This window comes from Aethalodelphis obliquidens, unplaced genomic scaffold, assembly GCF_003676395.1.
Source record: "Aethalodelphis obliquidens isolate GAN/ISIS:26980383/991018 unplaced genomic scaffold, ASM367639v1 scaffold14, whole genome shotgun sequence".
Classification (NCBI taxonomy): Eukaryota; Metazoa; Chordata; class Mammalia; order Artiodactyla; family Delphinidae; genus Aethalodelphis; species Aethalodelphis obliquidens.
The window spans coordinates 28,061,608-28,084,350 of NW_020837958.1; the positions used below are offsets into that span (position 1 = coordinate 28,061,608).

Below are 22,743 nucleotides of genomic sequence, written 5' to 3' on the forward strand. Positions count from 1 at the left end.
GACAACACTTGTCTGTCAGGGAGCCCTGATGTCAAATCTCAGCAGCACTGTTCACTAGCTGGGTGACCTTGAGCAAGTCACCTCACCTCTCTGAGCCTCAGTTTCCTCATCTGATTAACAGACACGCAGAGTTGTTGTGCAGAACTGCTGCAAGGAGGCCATCCAGCCATCCTCCTTCCATGAGAAGGCCCCAGAAACCTAGAGGGGTTCTTAGTGACCGCCCCCCCCGCCCCTGTGGCACCTCTTTGAGCCCCTTGCCAGACCACTGAGAAGACGGGGGTCTGGGCCCAGGTGTGGAAGGGAAGTGTTCGGGTGACAGTAGGGAGAAGGTGACTCTGGGGGTTGTTGTAAAGGGTAGGTGTTGGCCTGGAGGACCCCTCAGAGGCTATGTGCCCACCCAGCCCCCAGACCTCACTGAGAGTCAAGCTGCGTCCCCTACACTTACTAACAAGTCTCTAAAGGGTCAGCATGTGTGGTGTGAGGTAGTCCGCCAGCTGACCTGCCCTGGCCTCAGGCTGGAGAGGGTCGGGTCGTCCACGATCCAGTCCCTGCTCTGTAGCTAATGATTGTGACTGTGGACAAAACATCACCTCCTGGGCCTCAGTTTCAACTGATGTCTGAGGATCCTTCCAGCCCCGTAGTTATTAAATGGGGAGCTTCAGGACTGATCCCCAGGGCCAAGGTGCTCAGAGGACAAAGGCCAGGGAAGAGCTGCTTGAATCTTGTTGGAGGGTCGCCCTTCGCATGAATTACAGAACCTGATGGTGCCCCAGTGGGTGGAAGGGACAGAGTGAGGGTACAGAATCCTGACTTCTCCTCCCAGCTCTGCTACCCGCTCTCTGTGCCCCTCGCCCCCATCTTGGTTCCCCCATCTGTAAAATGGGCAGAAAGACTTCTGGAGAGCAGGCCAGGAGTATCTGGCCATGAGCCTGCCCAGCTGCCCGATGCTTCCTCACCCCGGTGCGTCTTCTCTCTGCCTGTGGTTAAGGTAGGGGATGAGATCGTCCGGATCAATGGGTATTCCATCGCCTCCTGCACCCATGAGGAGGTCATCAACCTCATCCGCACCAAGAAGACTGTGTCCATCAAAGTGAGACGTGAGTGAGGCCAGAGCACGGGGGTGCTGACGGTGGGGCAGGGTGGGGCACCTGGTGGTACCCAGCTCCTAGGGGAGGAAGGGAGGGCAGAGGAGCCATCCTAACCCCCATGCCTTTCTCCCACAGACATCGGCCTGATCCCTGTGAAGAGGTGAGCAGGACCCTCCTCTGCAGGCAGACTCCTCCCTATGGGCTCAGGGTCCTGGATCAGCCTGGGGTCTGGCCAGCACTGCCCCTGGGCCAGTGATGGTGCAGGCTTCAGATGAGGAAGATTTGGATTTGGGGCCTGGTGCCTCAAACATCTCTCCCTAATGACGCGCCTTCTACTCTCCCCTGCCATCAGCTCTCCCGATGAGCCCCTCAAATGGCAGTATGTGGATCAGTTTGTGTCGGAATCTGGGGTAAGGGTCAGGACCGCCGGTGGTGGGGGCTGGATGGGGTAGCTGGTCCTGAAGGAAGGCCTTCTCTAGGGATGTGTCCTCAGGGGCTTCATATAGGCCCCCAGCACATCCAGAATGCCCCTGTGGGTGGTGGCCCAGCTGGTATAGACGCACACTCCCAGGGACAAAACGGCAGTCGGGCTCACGTGGGGACAGCATGGCTTGCCCCGAAGGCCTTATGAGCACAAGAGGCCCCTTGCACAATGCGGACACCCGGTGACCTTATCATCTCCCTCCCTCAGGGTGGGCAGACCAGCCTGGGCTCCCCCAGCAGTCAGGAAAACAAGGAGAAGAAGGTCTTCATCAGCCTGGTGGGCTCCCGGGGCCTTGGCTGCAGGTGGGTGGCAGGTACGCCCTGGGGCTCACTCATGGCCAGCAGACCCCAATAGGTCCCTCACACCACTCCCCTTTCTCACTGCTGCTTCTGAGGAGACTTTTGTCCACTAGTGATGACACTTCTTGGTGCTTGATTTCCCCTCTGAGCTTCACAACAGCCCTGTAGGGCCAGAGGGACAGCTCTAACAGGCCCATTTTACAGAGGAGGAAACTGAGGCCCAAAGGCAGAGCCATGTTCCTTTGGTGGGCCCTCAAGTCATGCAAAAGGAACCTGTCAAGCTGATCATCTCTGTCACAGTTCCCTTCTCACTTATTACCTTGTGGCTTCCTTAGGAGGCAGCCAGGGAGTTGCAAACAGGCATTGAGTCTCATGGGGCATTCTTGTTAAGCACACGGGTACTGCAGTTAGAGATCTAGGCCCTGCTGTGCCACCTATGAGCTCTAGAATCTTGGACTAGCTACTTAACCACCCTGACCCTCAGTTTATTTATTTATTTATTTGTTTGTTTGTTTTGGTTGCATCAGGTCTTAGTTGCTGCAGGTGGGCTCCTTAGTTGCAGCTCGCCAGCTCCTTAGTTGCGTCACGTGGACTCCTTAGTTGTGGCATGCGAATTCTTAGTTGCGGCATGCATGTGGGATCTAGTTCCCTGACCAGGGATCAAATCCGGGCTCCCTGCATTGGGAGCACAGAGTCTTAACCACTGTGCCACCAGGGAAGTCCCCTCAGTTTCTTTCTCTATAAATCAGCAGCAGTAGTCCCCATATCACAAGGGGGAAGAGTGAGATGACAGAATGAAGTACCAAGCTTAGTGCCTGACAGGTAGTAAGCAGTTCATAAATATTAGCTATTATTATCTGTCTTTTTTTTTTTTGACCGCACCACGAGGCTTGTGCGATCCTAGTTCCCCGACCAGAGATTGAATCTGGGCCCTCGGCAGCGAAAGCGCAGAGTCCTAACCACTGGACCACCAGAGAATTCCCTAAGTTATTCTTCTTATTTCCATTCCATCACCTTTCTGACAAGCATAAGTGATTAAAAAAAAAAAAAGTCCCTCCTTTCTAAGAAATTATAGCTTAATATAGAAGCCAACCACATAAATAGTTCCAGTATTGAGGGACTCTGTCACGGAGCTGCATTCTGGGTCAGGCGTGGCAAATAAGTTTTCCGTCCTGTGCTCTCTCTAGTCAGTTAGTGGTGGCTGCCCTGGCGTACTATTTTGAAAAAAACTTTAATGCTGTATCTAGGCGTAGGTGGAAAAGAGTGTTGCGATTGATTAGTGATATCTGCCACAGATCTGGGAGGGGAGATTAACAAACAGTACAAGTGCCATCCTTGCTGTAGGTGTTTTAGGAGCACGGGGAAGGGAGCAACCAGCTTAGTCAGGGGATAGAATAAGGAGATTGGTTAAAACCTTGGAGAGGAGATAACATTTGAGTGTTGAGGAATGCATAGGAAAATGCTAGAAAGAGAGAAGAAACAGCATATGCAATAGGTTGGATGAGAGGTTGGGTAGGGGGAATTAGACGTAGCTTTCTGTTGGTAGTTGCCACAGGGAAATGAGGCTGGACAGGTAGACAGAGGCTGAGCAGGTAGATGACAGAGGGCTTGGGTACTGAGCTCATGCGTGACCTGGACACACAGGCATGGGGGCCGGTCATTGCAAATGAGCAAGCACTGAGGAGCAGAGGCTCACCTCATCTCCCGAATCTCCCACAGCATTTCCAGCGGCCCCATCCAGAAACCTGGCATCTTCATCAGCCACGTGAAGCCTGGCTCCCTGTCTGCTGAGGTGGGGCTGGAGGTGAGTGACCCTGGGCCTGCCCCAGTGGGGCCCCTGTGGGGTGCAGGGTCAGACTGTGATCGCACAGGGATGGAGCACGTGCTTTCCCACACAGCCCTCTCTCAACACTCACTGGCTGATGATTCCTACTAACCCCCAAAGGGAAGGCTTCACAGAGCGGGTGACATTTGAGCCTTTCTCCAGCCCTTCTCCAGCTCTGAGAGCCTTTGGTCCTGAGCTTGGGATGTAGTAATAATAATCAGAATTGACATTCATTGAGCGTTAACTGGATTGGACATTGTTCTAAGCCCTTTAAAATGTATAAGAACTCTGAAAATTAGGTACTATCGTTAGCCTCATTTTACAGATGAGGAAACTGAGAGCCAGAGAAAGATCTTTCCAAGATCATGTACGTAGTATGGCAGGGCTGGGATTCAAACCTAGGTGGTCTGATTCCAGAGCTAGATAGAACTCTTAACCTCTTCTTTGGACAAGTTATTTCCTCTTTCTCTGCTTCAGTTTCCTATCCTGTAAAATGGGGGTACTAGCCTTCCTTCTGGGGTCATTGTGTAGATTAAATGTATTAATACATGTGCTTAGAACTGTGTCTGGTACCTACTGAGGGATCGATTAACGTTAGCTATTATACTAATTATTATTATGACTCCACACAGAATCTACTATATGAGAAGCTTAAAGGCTCGTAAGTCTACAAACTGAGTTTTTAAAGCAAATGTCGTAAATTCAGCCAAAGTAATGAACTTATAAAGGTGTAATATTTGACAACTGATGAAAGAGATATGGGGTGGAGGAGCCCTGGGAGGACCCTATTGGAACTCTGCTCTTTCGGGAAGAGTTGAGGTACAGCTACTTGAAGACCCAACGTCTGATGCTGGCCTCCAGGGGGAGCTCTTCCAACAGACTGAGCGTACAGATAATACAAACATGCTGATCCCTCTCCATTTCTCCACCAGCCGGGGGACCAGATTGTCGAAGTCAATGGCATCGACTTCTCCAACCTGGACCACAAGGAGGTGAGATGTGGGTTTTTCACCTTCTGGCTGCGATCCTCTCTGCTGTCCTCTTCTCACCTACGTCCCCCTTGCCACAATGTCTGAAACCTTCTGTGCTCTCCAGAGGCCTCAACTACTCTGATCTGTCAGGTCTCAGCTGACTATCTGCCTGTCCCCACAGGCCGTGAACGTGCTGAAGAGTAGCCGCAGCCTGACCATCTCCATCGTAGCCGGAGCTGTAAGTCCAGAACGAGCTGGTGGGGGCCCCGTGACCCCTGACCTGCAGCCCAGCTGCTCAGACCCCTGATCTCTGACACACACTCGTGGGAAAGGCCAAGGGGTCTCCTTCCCTGAAGCTCTGATAGCAGCTGGGGAGGATTTCTGCCCAGCCAGAAGCTTGGGTCAGACAGAGCAGGAGCCACAATGCCTGACATGGGGGGCACGGAGATGAGAAGGCAACCCAAATCTTGGCCCTCAAACTCTGGCAGTGGACTTCTAGGTTCCCAGGGGACTGAGCAAGGCGCCTCTTTTCTCCCCATGAGGGCCGGGAGCTGTTCATGACAGACCGGGAGCGGCTGGAAGAGTTCCGGCAGCGCGAGCTGCAGCGACAGGAGCTTCTGATGCAGAAGCGGCTGGCGATGGAATCCAACAAGATCCTCCGGGAGCAGCAGGAGATGGAGCGGCAGTGAGTGTGGCCAGCCAGGAGGCCCCTGCCCTGCCCTCCCAGACCACTGTACCATCCCACCTGCCTTTCTTCCTGCCCACTGCATCCTGAGCTGACTTTATTGTCTCCCTCGAGGCCTGTCTTCAGACCGGATGGGTTCAGTGATGCTCAGTGGAAGCATCCCCTTCCTCCAGACCATGAGGCTCCTCCCTCCTTGCCAAGGAAAGCCCTTGATTTCCAAGACCCAGGAATATGGAAAATAGGATGCTACTAGCAATAACTAACATTTGTCAAGTGCCAGCCATGTGGCTGGCATTGTATTAGGGCCTTGTTTACGTTCCTCAACTGAATTCCCATAATAGCCCTGGGAGATAGATAGTATTAACCCATTTTATAGGTGAGGAGACTGAGACTCAGAGAGGTTACACCACTTGTGTACAAAGTCAGACATGGCTAAGCTGTGGAATTCATACCCAGGCAGTTTGGCTGCCCCATCTATGGTGATCAGAACTACCCCCCACCAACCCCAGAGTGGCTGGGATGATGACTGAGAGAATTCATAAGTCAAAAACTATTGTCAAAATCCCAATCCAGATACATTCTATGAGCATAATAAGAATTTGGGAAAGGAAAGTGGACAGGATCTTTCCACCTCTCCCTTCACAGAATTTGCCTGAAGAACCATCCTGGGTGGTACCTCTGCCCATTACTCTGGCCTTGCTTAGCAGCCCCGGCTTTGCCCCTGGGGTCTGGGGCCCTCCTCTGGGAGGACCTCACTCAGTCAGTCACTTTATGCTGGTGTTTAGAGGTGGCTGCATGGCATGTGGCCTGCACTGAACTGCCTCCAGTCTCCCGCAGTGCAGAATCTCTGCTCAGCAGTGCCAGACGAAACCACACAAGAGCACAGGATCCAGACTTTTCTGGATCCTCTTTCCCAGCATCCAAATTTGGTCCAGGCATCCTTGGAAAGGAGCCTGGAAGGAATATTTAAAACTTTTCTCAAATCAGAGGTTAGCTGCAAGGAAGAGTTAACTTCTCTGACATAGACTCCAACATGCCAACTTGCATTTGTGTTTCAGAAGGAAAAAGGAAATTGCCCAGAAGGCAGCAGAGGAAAATGAGAGATACCGGAAGGAGATGGAACAGTGAGTGCCTTGGCCCCATGTGTCTGCACACACATGTCTGTGCGTGGACGTGAGTGTACTCGCGGGAGTGCGGCCCCAGAGGCCACCCCCAGGCCCAGTTTACCTGGCCCTCTTGTCCCCTTGTGGACCGTCCTTTATTTGTGGTCATTCCATAATCCTAGTAAAACCCATCATATTAGGGTAACTGGAATACAGTCTTGTAACTGTCAGGGTGGCATTCACACCTGATTTAGAATACAAGTGCCAGGGACTCGTTTTCCTCACAGCTACAACCACGTGGCTTCTCCCCAGGCTGGTTGGCGTTCCCCAATAGGCAGAAGGCAGGCCTGCAAAGGTTCTGACTCCAGTCACAGGCGTCTTATTTCAGGATCGTGGAGGAGGAAGAGAATTTTAAGAAGCAGTGGGAAGAAGACTGGGGCTCAAAGGAACAGCTCCTGTCGTCTAAAACCATCACCACCGAGTTGCACCCAGTACCCCTTCGCAAGCCAAAGTGTATGTATCATGTGCCAGGGGAGAGGGGGCTTCCTTCTGGGGCTGGGGATGTCTAGACAAAGATAGAGCTCTCCCGCCACTCACCACCACCTGCCCAGGTGAACAGGCCATGGCTCTCTCTTCATGGAGGGGCAGCCAGCTGCCAGGAGCTGTCTGCCAGGGCATTGGGATGGCTGGGATCTGCCTGCCTTCCTTGTCCTGGGGGCCTGCTGCCAGGCTCTCCCCCATGACACAGACTCAGGCATGTGCCCTTGGACTTCTGAAGAAGGGCTGGAGAGCTGTGGCAAAAGCGAACTGCTGATGGGATTATCATCCTAGTGTGTCAGGTGTTGTGTCCTCCTCTTGCCCGGTTCTGAATTGGGGCTGGGGTAAAACAGCAAGAAAGAGGGGAAGGGGCTCACATGAGAGAAGGACTCTGGTGGTCCAAGGCTGGTGAGCAATTGCAGGAGGAGCTTACCGAAGTGCCCCTACCACCTGCATCCCTGTGTGTGGACTGCAGTCATGCCACTCCGAGGATGGAGCCGGGGAGAGAACTGTGTGACACTCCCAGGCACCAAACTGCAGCCATCCTTGGGCCTCAGCAACCTCTGCCCTTCCCATCTCCTTTCTTCCTCTGTCCTGTGTTCCCATGTCCACTTGCAGTCCAGGCCCCCACCACGTGCTCCCCCGTCCACCTGCTCTCCACCCCAACTCCCAGGATGTCACGTCTCTACAAGGGGCAGCTCACACCACCAGGGCAGGGTTGGGGGCTCAGTCTCAGTGCTTCTTCAGTGGGGTAGTGGTGGGGAGCCAGGAGCCAGGCAGCTTGGGGGGCCGTGGCAGTCACAGGTCCAGGATGCCTGGTTGGGCCTTTACTCGCTGACTTGACAGCTGTTTCGATTTGTACTTGACACAAGGCAGATTCTACTCCAGCTGACTGTGCTCAGCCGACCTTGGACCCTCCCAGTATGAGGCAAGTCTGCACCTAAGCACCAAGGTTCCCCCACTTCCCCTGTGCAGCAGCCATTTGGGATCCTGTGATGGGGTCCGGACAGCTTTGGCCCCAACTTTGAATCATACTCGAGCCCTAGAGGGACATCAACTTGCCAACCCAGGCCACTGGGGTCAACAAGAGGCGCAGGGCATCTGGATGGTTCCACGTCACCCCTCCCTGGTGCAGGGCAAGCATCTCCCAGCACATTTCTTGCTGGAACCGGGGCAATGTCATCTCGGATCCTCTCCGAAGGACAAAGCACTTTCTCATCAGCCGCCCCCATGACATTCGGTATGAGTTGAGGATGTGGCCAGAGCTAGATTCCCGGCGAATAATCTGTGCCTTAGACAGGTAGCTAATTTGTTCTTTGGAGTGAAATAGGAGCTTCTGAAAGGGAGAAATCGATTTTAATTGCTTCTCATGAAAGTAATCCCAGTCAATTTAGTACCTTCCTAGAAATTGGGTCTTGGCCTCAAAGCAAACACACCCTCTCAGGAACTGTGAAAAATAAAAGCCCTTTCTCTAGCTATTTATTCAGTGCTTTTCGACCAAATCAAGCTTCTTGAATAAAAGGAGCAAAAGCTTTCCCTTTGCTGGAGATGTAAATGTCTTCTAAGGGAACGGGAGGAAGCAAGTGATTGAGGACCAGGCTCTGCCGGCCTGAGCTGAGGCAGCCAGGCCACCGCCATCCATTTGCATCTGCATCGGCAGTTTAATTTTACTTTGGAGATTAGGCAGGAAGTGCAGGAAGGCCTCTGGGCCAGCTCAGTTCCCACCTTTCCCCCATTCCTCGGAGGCTGGAATGGTCTCTGCCTTTTAGCCGACAGGCCAGGCTGCAGCCAGCCCCTCCCTGACCACTCGTCAATCTGGGGGTCCAGTCAGCTGACAGGTTCTACCTGACTCAGGTGTCTTGTGCCTGTGTGGAGCCAGCATTTTTGAACAGACAGGAAAGAGTGTGAAGCATCTCTTGCCTGGAAAACGAAGCCACTCATCCTAATGATCAGGGGGAACTGACTGCTCCCCTCCCCGCCTGCTTCCCAGGGGCTCTGCCTGCCTACCCACGACCGACCTCAATGTTGAGCAGAACCTCAACATTGCACTGAGCCCTCAAAGCCAGGACGTACAGTCACAGAGGCCCCAGAATAGCTTTCCTTAGCAAAAGCAAAAGGGGGCAGAGGGGTAATTAAGGTTCCCAGAGCTGGAAGGAGGCTTGAAAGATAAGAAGTTTAAATAAGAGCTTTCCAGCCTTCTCATCGAGGACCCCATCTATTAGCCCCCAATCCCATTAGACCCCATGGTTTGGAAGTTGAGTTTTTTCCTACTACACTATTAAGTAATCATTTGTATTCACTGTTTTATTAAGTAGTCCCTCTTGTTAGCAAGAAAGCATCAGTGTTCCATTGTTGAGTAAATATAAACTGAGCCAAAAGCAAAGGAACTTACGTATAGCCTTTTCATAGGTTAATAGGCCAGCTCTTCTAATTAATATTCTGAAATATTAATAAGCAGCTCATAGCAGACTCAAACACTACTTTCCAGGGCACCAGGGAGGCCAGAGTCCAGGTTAGAAATCACTGGAAAGGACAGTTTGCTATTCTCCACATTAGGTCAGAATTCATGTCTTTCTAAGCACACGTGCCCCTTTTACCCCTTGGGACCTCCTCACCTCCTCAGGATCCCAAACTTCTGTCTGCTGCCCACACACACAGTTCTGACATTCCCTGGGGACCCAGAGCTCCAAGGGTGATGAGAAGAAGCTGGGAGGATCTGTTTCCCATTGCAAGCCCTTGGCATCAAACGTGTATAGTACTCAGATATTCCTGTCATCAGTACTGCACCTCCTGTTTCAACCAAACCCCCTGCAAAATGGTTCTCATGCTGCTGTCAGATCAGAGGCCCCTGTTGTGAGCCCATTTTACAGATGGAGAAATGAGAACTACCGAGGTTGAAAGCACTGCATGCACCATCCCAGAGCAAGAAACCTTTGCTCTGGATTCCTGAGCCCTGTTCTCGCCCCTGACCTCCCAGCTCTCCCATGGAGTAAGCTGGTCACAGGCCCCCAGGCACACCCAAGCACCTCTGGCCTCTTGATCTCCCAAGTCCTTCTTGGTTCACCAGCTTCCTCCTCTTTTCCTGGGTAGATGATCTGGGAGTGGACCCCGAGTTTGACCCAGCAGATGACCTGGACGGAGGCACGGAAAAGCAGGGAGAGCAGGTTTGCGGCCCCCGCTTCGCTCCCTGGCCTTGCTGCTCTGCCCTGCCCGCCTCCTCCTGCCAGCCCTGCAGACACCCAGCTCTGAGGGTCCAATATGTGGTAGGGACTCCTGGAGTCCGGGAAGCTCCTCCAAGCCCCGGCTTGGTCCAAGCACTGCATACAATACCTTAAGGACAAGACTCACGGCCAGGCTGAAATGTCAGCTGGAACTGCTGGTTCAAATATTTAATACTACCCAAGCCTAAGTTCTTTCTCTGCTGCTCTGGCCTCTCCCCCAAGACTCCCTAGACCTCCCCAACATCCAGCAACTAAGAGGATAGTGCTGGGTCTAGCGGGGGCTTTCTAGATCCCGTTCCAGAGCTCAGGCTGGTCAAGGGTGGGTAATTAAGCCATCACTTCTGGCCAGGGAGCTTCAGCCTTGAGGTATTAGCCCATCCGTCATGCTGTTGCCTGGGGAAGGCAGGGGGCTGGTGATCTGGCCTGGGTGGGGATATGCTTTTCTGGGGGCAGATCTCCTGCCCACTGCTGCTTGAGCGTCCTTCCCCGAGCTGACCCTGCCAGAGCCTTCTCTTTCGCCGTTGAAAGCAGAGGACGTGGCCTGCTCTGTGAGACAAGACAGTTTTGTTCTGTCTGACAGTCGTTCTAGGCAGAGACCCAGGCTCCCTTTTGTTTCGGGTTGTTTCTTGGATGGAGGAACCTGACGCCAGTCAGGAGAGGCCTTGTTCAATGGGACTTTGTGTTTGCAGACTGTGGCTGTGATGGGGAAAAGCGCATCCTTCTACAAGGGGCTTTCTCTTTGACTTTCTGGCACTGACTGCTGAAGCCAGTGTCCTGGGGGAGGCAGCTGACAGTGGCCCGGGGCCTGGGAATCGGGCCCTTTCTCAGGTGGTCTTGGGCCTGCTTTACAACCCAGGTGAGGCCAGGTAAGTGGAGAGTCAGATAGAGGGTGTGGTTCTGCTGTTGAATTTGCCGAGGCTGCTCTTCATCTCACAAAGCCGCGAGTTCCTTGGGAACCCAACTCCTCCTGGCTGCTGCCCACGGATGCTCTGGCTGAGCTGAACTGCATCTCATTGCTTTGTTCTCTGTGTTCTTATAGCCTTTGGATGGTTTTATCGCTACGATGGCAAATTCCCAACCATCCGGAAGGTAGGCCAGGACTGGGTGCTGTTTGCTGCTGAGTTTGCCGTTGGTTTTGACCTTTTCCAAACATTGTTTCTTCTCCTGTCGTCTCTCAACAGTGTGACCGCCTGTTCTCTGGGGGGGGCTAACCCTGTCTGTGCCTCTCTGTCAGACTGATGTCAGATGGCAGGGCGCTGTCACAGCGGCATCGTGGGGGAGGTATTCATGGGCTGAGACCTTCCCAGGTACCATCAGGCACTGCTGGGTCGGCACCAGCCCCACTGGGCACGGGACAGGACAGAACCATGGCAGGAAACTTCTGCTTTGTTTCTCTGTCAAGTAGAACCAGAGGCCAAGACCAGAAGCCAAGGTCAGACAGTGAAAAATCAAGTTGGGTGCAGGTTATGAGACACGCACACAGAGGATTTTATTTGAAAAAATAATAAAAGGAGATGTACAGGTAAAATCTTTTCCAGGCACTAATAACTAGATAAATGTAAAAGAACTAGCATCTCCTCCACACACACCTCCCATCAGAAATCATGTCACTCGAAAATCACTCTTGGTGAATAGGAAAGCTTATTTTCCTCTATTCATTAGTCCAGTCATTCCAGAAATAGCTGGTGTTTTGGTTTTCATTTCATTTCCAAAAGAGAGAAAAATTGCATCTAGGTAGAAGCAAGAGCGCATCCACCCCATCTGCCTCTCCTCTCAGTCTGGACCAGAAGGAATATCTGCCATGAATTTAACTGACAGCTAAAGGACAACAGAATCATGTCCCTCATGCTGGCTCTGAAAATCCATTGACATTTTTTCTAGAGTCATGTGAGATGCTTTGTCTCCCAGCAGCTGGAGCGAAGTCCCCAGGTAATACAAGTGGCCCTCTATGGCCTTGATCAGCAATGCAAAAAATTCCCCTTATTTGAAAAGATAACTATTCAGTGTCTTCTTGAGCCCTCTGGGTCTCAAGGCGCCCAGGCCTGTGACCTCACAAAGTCCATTCCAGCGCCTGAAGGATTCATGTTTCTGACCGAATCCTTTCCCCAGGACGGCTTGAGTAAATCACAGAGACCAACCCTACTTGTAGGAGCCCGCCATCTGGCAGGGCAGGCCGATTCACACACAGCTAAGTAACACGTATGGAGAAGGCTAGTGTGTGATCAGTAGGCAGTGCTGTGGGGCAGCTTGCCTTTCTGCTTCAGTAAGCAGGTACTTTTTTCTTGGGAATGGGACAGAAACTCATATCTGCCTGCCCCACCCAGGAGCCCTAGCTCTAAAATCTTAACACTGGTGGTTTTTTTTAAACTAGTAGAATGGCCATGCCTATTATGATGGTCCCTGTGAGAGGCCATGCCCTTAGTCTAGCAAACTGCCATTGGGTAGAATGTTTCTGGCTCCTCTTGGGGAATTGTCTGAATTGATAATATGATAGTAGGGATTCATCTATCAACTGAGCTGAGAATCTAGTGAACGGGGTAGGAAGGAATCAAGCAGAACTCTGAAGTAGTGAAAACCATTTTCTCAAGTGGCTCACAGACTGCTCTGGGGGTGAGTCCCCATATCCTAGATGGGGAACCTGTGCACAGAGGTGGGGGTAGTCTTTAGGAGGGGAGGCAGAATGACTCGGTCACATGTCCATAATGACCCATCACGCCCCTCCAGCTGTGGACAAAGTTGTGTGTCCATTGCTGGGAAACTCAATTCCTCCTTCCTGGCCTTGGATGCTGGGATGATTCAGGAATTCTGAGAGCAGGCCCCAGGAAGCCTTGTGGGTTTGGGGGTGAGCTCAGTGAACGTGCAGGCTTCCTCCTTCCCCAGAGTGTTGACTCTGTCTGCTGGCCCCTGTCCTCCATGCTGTGTGATGGGGTCTGACGCTCCCTCCTACCGTGCTCCATTGCCCCCAGCTCATCAGAGCACCGTGGGGAAACTCAGGTCCAAACTCTGGCGCCACCACTTACTAGATGTTTGACGTCCAGCAAGGGCCTTCACCTTTCTGAACCTCGGCTCTTTCATCAGAAGGGGGATAATACGTATTTATGAGATAATCAGCTTTTAATCCCTTAGCACATAGGTAGTCCATAAATCTTAATTTTCTTCATTCCTTACTCCCTGGCTTCCCTGCAAGCCCATGGGAGAAGCAACCAGGAAGGCAGACGTTGTGGTCTCATTCAAACGGGAAAAAGAAGTCTGTTTGCCCTGCATCTCCTTCCCCCAGTCCTCTTCAACCCTGATGGCCAGTGAAGAGCAGTTAGGCCATCCTCCCTACCTTCTCCTGCCCACCATCTCCCAGTCCTGTAGTTTCTGTCTAGTCCTCAGTTCAGGAGACTAGTTCAGAGGGAACAGTGGATTTGGACTCTCCAGGATGAAATGGTCTGGAGTTTAAGCATCAGGACAAAATCTGATGTCCCTGGCTCTGGGCTCCCAGGTCGGAGGCTGACACCCTTCTCCTCTAGCTCAGGACCGGGGATCTGTCCCAGATTTTCTCTAGAATCTACCAAGATGCACCTGTGATGTCTGAACATCCAGTTGTTGGAGAAGGCATATGCCCAGATACTAAGAAATAAATACAATGCTTTTTAAAATACAGCGCTTTGAAGCTCACGAAGCTCTTTCATAGATGTTATTTCATTGGCTCTGAATGGCAAACCTGTGGGGTAGGTATTTCCCCCATTTTGGAGATGAGATAAACCAGGCCCAGAGAGGTTAAGGAACTTAACCAAGGTCACACAGCTTGTTAGTGAACTAGTAAGCCAGTTCTTCTGGCTGGCACAGGGAAATGTGTCTCACTCTGTGATGGGTAGCAGCGTCCTGCCTGTCCTTAACCTTAAGTCCAATGCCCAGTGTGGTGGGGCAGAGCTAGGGGAGGGGCTCACCGTGGGGTGGTTGCCTGCTGTTGTCTGAAGACTGAATGCCCTGTTTGCTGTGCTGTGCCAGTGTCAACACTACCTTGTAACCCTTGTCTTATAAACAATGCCACATCTGCTCAGAAAGGAAAGGATAAGAAGAAAGCCAAGTATGATAGCCTTCAGGAGTTGAGAAAGAATAAGAAGGAACTGGAATTTGAGCAAAAGCTTTACAAAGAGAAAGAGGAAATGCTAGAGAAGGAAAAGCAACTGAAGATCAACCGGCTGGCCCAGGAGGTATGTGTCCTGCTCCCAGGCCTGGTGAGCTTTCCTGGGGCAGTTTGGTTGGTCCCCACCACGCTCTCAGGGAACCAGATGGAGTTGCTCTTCCCAAATGCAGTCCAAGGATGGAGTGAGCCTGGCCTCCTCCCCAGGCTGGAGAGTGACATCTTCCTACCTACCCAGAGTCATCTGAGACTAGCCTCTGGCTTAGTGTATGTTTGGGATCGAGACGGGCCCGCTTGCTCAGGGGCTGGCCTCTCTGCCCAGATTGTAGGTCTCGGGTTAGCCTCTATACATGTGGTTAGAGATTTGAGTCTGTCCTCTACTCCCATCACCCCCAACCAGAGTATGAGCCCAAGGCTAGGCCACTCCACCCTCCGTGTGGCTGTGAGGCTGCCCTCCCTGCTCAGGGTTTGAGTCGGAGGCTAACCCTCTGTTCAGCTGTAGATCTGAAGTTAGCCTTCTACCCACCTGTCATTAGATCTGTGTCAGTTTGACAGTTTGACAACCCCCTCCCCAACCCAGGTTATGAATCCAAGACCCGTTTTCCCCAGTCTGCCTTGTGTCTGAGGGTATGGGTCTGAAGCTAACCCCTTTAGGCAGGTGGGGGGTCTGAGGTTATCCCCCAATTAATCAGGCTGTGAGTTTGAGGCTGCTCCCATCAACATGAGATGTGTCTGAAACCTCTAGACCTCTTCAACCCAGGAATATATCTAAGGCTGTCCCCTTCAAGACATGTCAAAAGTAGTCTTCCAGCATATTCCTATTTCCTAGGTAACTCCCTAGCTGTTGGAGATATTAACTGGTTTCGCTTCTCTTTAATGCTTCCATGAATCAGAAGCCAAACTGATTAGATTACAAATCCAGAGAAGTCCTGAAAAATGTGAAGTGCATTAGATCTCTCATTAGGAGCAAATTAGCTAAAAGATTAAAGATAAAATTGAGCTTGTGCTCCTGAGGACAAGGCGGCCTGGAGGGGAGATGAAAAAGAGTTGAACTCTTGGGAGGTGCTGAGAGCCTATAAAAGGACCATACTTGGGGAATCATAAGAGCCTCAGGGTTGGTGGGGATCCTAGGGGCCAGCTAAGCCCACGCAATGCACGAGCTCCTTCTCCGATTTTGCCTACACCTGCCGTTAGCTAGCCCAACACCCTAACACCCCCTCCCCCTTATCTCCACCTCCTCTGGGGCCAGGTGGAACAAGCCTGGGGCTTTTTCTAGGTAATTGACACACCCAACAATTCTCTGGGTTTTTTTGAGAAGTGCTTCTGTTCTACTGATTTGAGTGTGCCGCCCACATGTGACTCAAGTGTGCCCTCTGTCCTCTCCATTTTGCGCCGGCCTTGGGTCCCAGGTATCGGAGACAGAGCGGGAAGACCTTGAGGAATCGGAAAAGATTCAATATTGGGTGGAAAGGCTCTGTCAGACGCGCCTTGAGCAGATTTCCTCTGCTGATACTGAGATTTCAGAGGTAACAGCCCTTCTTTCCACATAGACCCACCCTGGGGACAGCGGGAGGCAAGATGGCCACTGGCAAGCTTCACTGTCCAGGGCCGCCAACCAGCCCACTCCCCCTTCCTCTCTTGAGGAGGGGGGCATATCTGTATTTCTGGGATTATTTCCAGAGTGACCACTAAGTCCCAGCTCATCTGAGATGATCCCGGTTAGGCCTGTTGTCCTGGCATAACTACTCAGATGTCCTTTTCACTGTCAAGTGTGTTCCAGTTTAGATGACTATTGGTCATCTAATGGATTATATGGTCGCCTTCTTACCACCCACATAACTTGGGGCTCCCCTGCATTTGGGCACTCCCTACTGGCCACCTCGTATGGGATCAGCTGGGCACCCAGGTGGCAGAGAAGTGACACCCCCATGGTTCTGGCTTGAGGGTGGTGGGTCTTCAGCAGCAAGAGAAATAAATAGATGAGCATTATACTCGATGTATTGTGAAGTGGGGCACTAAGCAGTTACAGAACTTCCTTGCAACCCCCCAGATGACCACAGGGCTCCCGCCTTCCCTGCCTTCTGTGTCTCCCCTGGCCCCACCCCTGAGACGCTTCGCAGGTGGGCTGCACCTCCACACCACTGACCTGGATGACATCCCCTTGGACATGTTCCACTATCCCCCCAAGACTGCTTCTGCCTTGCCTGTGATGCCCCACCCTCCACCCTGCAACCCACCCCCCAAGGTCCCCGCACCCCCTGTCCTTCCCTCATCAGGCCACGTGAGTGCCTCATCCTCACCCTGGGTGCAACGCACTCCACCCCCCATTCCCATCCCTCCCCCACCATCCATTCCTACGCAAGACCTCACTCCTACCCGCCCACTGCCCTCGGCACTGGAAGAGGCACTAGGCAACCACCCCTTCCGCGCTGGGGAGACAGGCAATCCAGCAGAGGACTGGGAGGCAAAGAACCACAGTGGGAAGCCGGCCAGCTCTCCCGTCCCTGAACGGAGCTTCCCACCCACCCCAAAGGTACTACCTCTGTTCTGCATGCTATGCTGGGAAGCAGGAAGAGTGGGCCGGGCTTCTGTTTCCCACGTCCTCCTCTGTTCCTGTGAGGAGACGGGAAGAAGCATCCCCCCCACCCCATTTTCCAAGAACAAGCTCCCCAGCCTGCATGTCATGGATGTCCTGCATGTGTGTGGTTTCTGCTGATTTTGCAGCGCTGTATTGTGTGGTGAATTGCCTGTGATAGTGGGGATGAGCAACACTGTATCAGTGTCGATTGCCCTCTCTTTGCTCCACTTGGCTAGTATGGGCTGGTAACATTCAATGTAGTATTTGCAAGGCTGTGTTAATGAAGAGCCAAAGCTCTACTTATATGACAGCCAGTTGTTTCTTGATATTAGCTCAGAAAGCCTTGAACATGGGAAATGAATTCTCTGGGGGATGGGAAGCAGGGGAGCAGTATTAGGCTCTGTAAATGAGGTGATAACACTGTCCAGTAATTAGGGCATCACTGTGCCATTTTCTGTGGCACCAGCCAACTGCGTTCGCTCGAAGCACAATGCCCATAAATTTCTGGCCAGCTTCCAGCTACAGAAAAAATGAAAATGGATAGTTCCTAGAAAGCTCCAAATTTACTACTAAAAGATTAGGGATCTTTTTCCTGGATGTCAGCAGGGAGAACAGTGATCATTCTCAAAAAGACGTGTTTCTCATTAATTGTTCTTAACCCAAAGCCTAAGAGGCGATCCCCAAGGAAGAGATGGAGCTTTGATCCTTTGGAAGGAAAAACAAAATATTTCTCTGCTCCAGTAGCTGTGAGGCTAAGACTCTAGTCAGAACTACAGCAGCGCATGTCAGCTAAGAGTGGGGATTTGGGGGGAGGCTAGTCAGTGGTTCCCGATCAGTTGTTTTTATTAACCTTTCCTGCATGGATTTGAGTTCCTGCATGAAGTGCAGAATAAGCATCTCAGGGCATTCAGGGGCGCTTGGGGGAAGGAATGTGGGAATGAAGGAAGTGCCGGACGCTGACGAGGCTGCAGCTGCCAGCAGGGCACTCTCAGAGGGACTCCCGGTGGGGTCCTGAGCCCTGAGCTCTGGCAGAGAGAAGTCTGTCTGTTCCAAGGATGTCTTGCCCCAGAGCCCAGGCAGCGCAGTTTGCAGGGGCTGAGTTAGCCTGGCAAAGAGGCCCACATGCTTCTTGTGAGTGGCCCCCACCAAGAGGGGCAGCAGCTTTCCCTCAACAAATTCAACTCAGTAATCAGTTGAGCACCTTCCTTGTGCTTCCGTGTGTGGGACTGGGGAGCTGTCCTGAAGTGGACACAGAGGCAATTGGCCCACCTGTGCTCTCCAGGACTTTGCTATCTGAAGGATTAGCAGCTGACCAGGCAGGATTCAGCTATAAAATTGTGAGAGGCTAGGTGCTGTGGGAGAGATTCATTCTAATGGGAAGTTGAAGGTGCCTCTGTAGAGCTGAGCCTTGAGGGATGGTGATACATGGAGGATGGGAGAAGGGCATTGCAGGTGCAGGGGACATAACGATGACAGGAAGGAACTACCCAGGTTTGAATCCTGGCTCAGTCACTGGCTAGATGACTTTGGGCATGCGTTATTTCATCTCTCCGAACCTAGGTACCCTTGTCCATAAAATGGGAATGCTGACGGCACCTACTTATGACATGGATCAAATGAGTTAGTACATGAATTCATTCTAAGTTAATACTTGGGAGAGTGGCAGGCACGTAGGAGGTGCTCAACAGACATTACCTACGCTCAGTGACAGATCAGGGTACAAGACAATTTGGGTGAAGCTGCAAATGTGAAATCGGAGGAAAACTGCAACCTTTTGAGTCAGGTTCAAGATTCAAAAACAGGGTCCAACTTTCTTGGATTTCTCCAGGCATCACAAAGTTCCCACTGTTAGTTCCTGATCAGAGCAGAGAGAAGGTTAAAAGAGACTCTCCCCACACAAGGAGCCCCTGAAGAACTGGACCCTAAATCTCTTAAGTGACATCAAAGCCAGTGTTGTCCCTGATGCGGAGGCCAGGGGTCAGCTCTTTTGGTTAGCTTCATCCTGCTCGCGTCAGCACTTTGGCCCATGCACCACTGACCCTGCCCAACCTTCTCCTCCCTGCATGCTACTGGCGAGTGGTCATCAGTGCTGCAGTAGGACGTGTGGACCATCACACATCTGCACAGTCAGCCCCGCCGCCAGCAGGCCTCAGGTGGTGGAAACAAACACCTGTGTCAGGTCGGCACCTGTGCCTGCCACACAGGCACCTGCCAGGGGAAGGTTTTCAGAGCCACGTGTACTCCCAGGCACTGCCCCATACATCCACCATAATACTGAGTCATTCGTTTACTCAGGTATCATGTTTAATGAGCACCTACTATATGCCAGACACCGTGCTGGGCACCAGAGAACCACCACAAAATAGGCAGCCCAGTCCCTGTCTGAGACTGTCTGGTGGAAGGACAGACAAGTAAGCAGGAAACTCCCACACTACCAGGGCAGATGAGGGAAGCACAGGTGCTATGTTGAGGGGAGGGGGTGGAGAGGAAAAGCTCAGGGAATGGTCCCCAAAGGTGGTGATACCCAAGCTAACACCTGGGCAGGTAAAAAACCCTGAAGGCAAGAAAACCGGGCATTTTGGAGGCTCAAGTTAGGCAGTGTGAGAAGGGCGAGGAGTGGGGGATGAGGCTGCCAAGGAAAGTAGAGAAGCCCATGGGGGTCGAGCCAAGGAGTTTAGTGGTCAGTGGGGACCCGTGAAGGGTTTGGGGCAGGGCTGTGACCCGATTTGTCTTGCCCAAGATGATCAAGTGGGTTAGAGCAAAGCAGACGTGTTGCATCAGCTCTCCTGGATGCCGCGCTTACTGGTCCTCCCTCCCAAACCCCCACCTCTGTGCCCACCCACCAGGAACAGCAGATGCTGCATGCGCAGTCCGGGAACTGCAACTGTCTCCCTTGGGAGAGAGGAAGCTGGATGGCAGCCGTGGCCACTGAGAGAGAGCCTTGAAAGTATCCTCTGACTGACAGTGCCTGCTGGTGCCCCCATAGCAAGCTCTGGCTCAAGTCCCTGATTCCTCAGAACCACCCAATACTTTCTGTGGCCTCAGGACACACTGTGGCCAATGGACTTCTTGTCCCCATCCCTAGGACATCCGGCAGGGTGAACGGACCAGGCCAGCTCAGTGCATGGTGTGAATTTGTCTGTGTGTCAAAGTGCTGTGGTTGGCCTGGGCCACCCGGGCCATGACCTCACATGGGTCTCTCTTTAAACTAACCCCATAGACATTTTGCCCAAGCCCACAGCCTCCACGAGGCCCTGGCGTGTCCACCATCTCCAAACCTGTCATGGTCCACCAGGAGCCCAACTTCGTCTACAGGCCAACTGTGAAATCCGAGGTCCTGGTAAGCCCCTTGGGTCCCCTCCAGGCCATCTCCAGAGGAGCAGACATGGACTGTCTCCCCTAGCTGCTACTGCCTCTAGAGCGAGGTGGGATACAAACTCACATCAGATGCCATCTTGTCACCTTCTCATTAGCCAAGAGGTGAATTCACATAGGTATAAGTGGATGTTGCCACAGCCAGAGAAATGCCTGTTTCTCACTTGACCAAACAGCTTAGAGCGCCATCTAGAAGTAATAATATGGTTCCTATCGTTAGCCCTGTTTAACACTTGAGGAAACTGAGCTTAGAGGGGTTAAGTAGGTTGTCCAAGGCAGAGCCAGGACTGACAATTTACTCAGTCTTTCAGACTCCAAAGCCCAAACTCCTAAGTACTTGCCATTTTGCCAAAACCCACAGGGATTCCAGTTGCCCTGGCCTGCGCCCCTAAGGCCTGTCGTGTGTCACCCTCAGATGGGGAACTGGCCAAAGCAGATCCACTTCCCTTCTCCACTTCCTGTCTCACTCCTCACTAAGGCTGGGAATGTGGGGTGTGGCCCTGAGCGGGGGGAGGGTCTGCCCACCCCCAGTCGCCCACGGCTGAGCAAGCTGGGACTCAGGTGCACCCCCTGCAAGGGTGCCGGCCCCTGACAGGCCTCCCACCCACAGAGGGAGCAGTCATGCCAGAGTTTATATTCCCCTTTCAAGGAAACCCTATCCAACTGTTAGGGTGGAGTAGCTCAGATACTTCTTTTGAGCTTTAGCTCTCCAAAAAGCACAGTTCACGCTCCTGGGACAGCCTGCTGATGCCTCCGCAATGTGTTTTCAGGCTGATGACAAGGGGTGGTGTCTTCTTGACTAGGACTAGGTAGCTGATGCATCTGGGGGCATTGAGGGGCCCCTCACATAAATCAGGCTGTGTCTGTCTGGGGAGGGATGTTGGCCAAGCAACCCCAGGCTGGCAGGCCCAGGGTTTGGCACCAGGGGGCAGAAGAGACCTATTGGTAACATCCAGCGTGGAACTTTTTTTTTTTTTCTGGCAGCCACAGGAGATGTTGAAGAGGATGGTGGTTTATCAGACAGCGTTCCGACAAGTAAAATGATACCCGTCGTGTGTCTGTGGTCCTCCCCACCACCCTCTGCCCCTCCCACTCTGACCTCTCTGGGAGTGCCTGTCAGCTTGGAGGTGGCCCCAAGCGCCATCTTCCAGGAGCCTCAGGCCAAAACTGTGTCCTGTTACCTGTGGCCAGGGGTTTGGGGTGTGTGTGTGTCTGTCTGTCTCATATCAGGTGGGGATCCTGGGCTTGTGAGACCCCATGGCCAAGCTGAGAAGGCAGCAGGGTCCCTGGGGGCTGGCCTCTTTTGCTGCTGTTTGTTCATAGAGGAGCAGCAGAGGGACCCCTCAGAGGGTCACAGAGGCCAAGATAGGTGGTTGCTGCAGCTCTAGGAGAGAAAAAGGGGCTGCCTGAGGTGTTTCCCTGCCCCTTCCCATGTCTTGCCTCCTCAAGGCAGATCATAGCTTCACCAAACCGCACTTGGCCCCAAACCACCATCAGGGAGGAAGTGGTGGCCCAGGTCCTCCATCTGCAGGGGACGCTCCTGTGCACAGGGCCCCACAGAAGTCCTTGCAGGTCCATGAGTGGATTCAGGCAGGCAGCCACTTATCCTCCCACCTCCTGGGGCTTATATCCTCAGAGCCAGCCATTGGATTGACTGTCTCATTGCTGATGAAAGAGACCCCAAGATGGAGATCTTGCAGCCAACATCCTCACCAATAACCGAATATCTGACTACAGGCTGATTTGACTGCAGTCAGGGAACAAAGGGGAGGTGTCAGCTGTACAGTGAGATAGGAGGGTCTGCAAAGGAAGCTGCCCCCAACGAGGACTGAGCAGTGACAGGTGACAGCTGACACTTAGCTGTGGTATGCCAAGCACTGTTTCTTTTTTTTTTTTTAAGTGTTTCTTTTATTTTTGAATCTAAAATTTCAAACTAATTTTTAAATTTTATTTACTTATTTTTTTTAATTTTTGAATTTTATTTAATTTATTTTTTATACAGCAGGTTCCTATTAGTCATCAATTTTATACACATCAGTGTATACATGTCAATCCCAATCACCCAATTCAGCACACCACCATCCCCACCCCCCTGTGGCTTTCCCCCCTTGGTGTCCATACATTTGTTCTCTACATCTGTGTCTCAACTTGTGCCCTGCAAACCGCTTCATCTGTACCATTTTTCCACATACATGCGGTTAGTATACGATATTTGTTTTTCTCTTTCTGACTTACTTCATTCTGTATGACAGTCTCTAGATCCATCCACATCTCAACAAATGACTCAATTTCGTTTCTTTTTATGGCTGAGTAATATTCCATTGTATATACGTACCACAACTTCTTTATCCATTCCTCTGTCGATGGGCATTTAGATTGCTTCCATGACCTGGCTACTGTAAATAGTGCTGCAGTGAACATTGGAGTGCATGTGTCTTTTTGAAT

At 52.1% G+C, this 22,743-nt stretch overlaps 1 protein-coding gene across 2 annotated transcripts in view; it reads left to right on the forward strand.

Moving 5' to 3' along the window:
• Positions 1 to 22,743, forward strand: part of USH1C (USH1 protein network component harmonin) — a 52,534-nt gene that overhangs the window by 15,748 nt on the left and 14,043 nt on the right. For both annotated transcript variants that reach the window (XM_027115269.1, XM_027115268.1), the window contains exons 5-15: positions 989 to 1,097; positions 1,224 to 1,248; positions 1,441 to 1,498; positions 1,780 to 1,874; positions 3,591 to 3,675; positions 4,629 to 4,688; positions 4,849 to 4,905; positions 5,210 to 5,352; positions 6,411 to 6,476; positions 6,844 to 6,968; positions 10,083 to 10,156. In XM_027115269.1, coding sequence (XP_026971070.1) covers positions 989 to 1,097; positions 1,224 to 1,248; positions 1,441 to 1,498; positions 1,780 to 1,874; positions 3,591 to 3,675; positions 4,629 to 4,688; positions 4,849 to 4,905; positions 5,210 to 5,352; positions 6,411 to 6,476; positions 6,844 to 6,968; positions 10,083 to 10,156 — 897 coding nt within the window. The remainder of the gene's footprint in view (positions 1 to 988; positions 1,098 to 1,223; positions 1,249 to 1,440; positions 1,499 to 1,779; positions 1,875 to 3,590; positions 3,676 to 4,628; positions 4,689 to 4,848; positions 4,906 to 5,209; positions 5,353 to 6,410; positions 6,477 to 6,843; positions 6,969 to 10,082; positions 10,157 to 22,743) is intronic.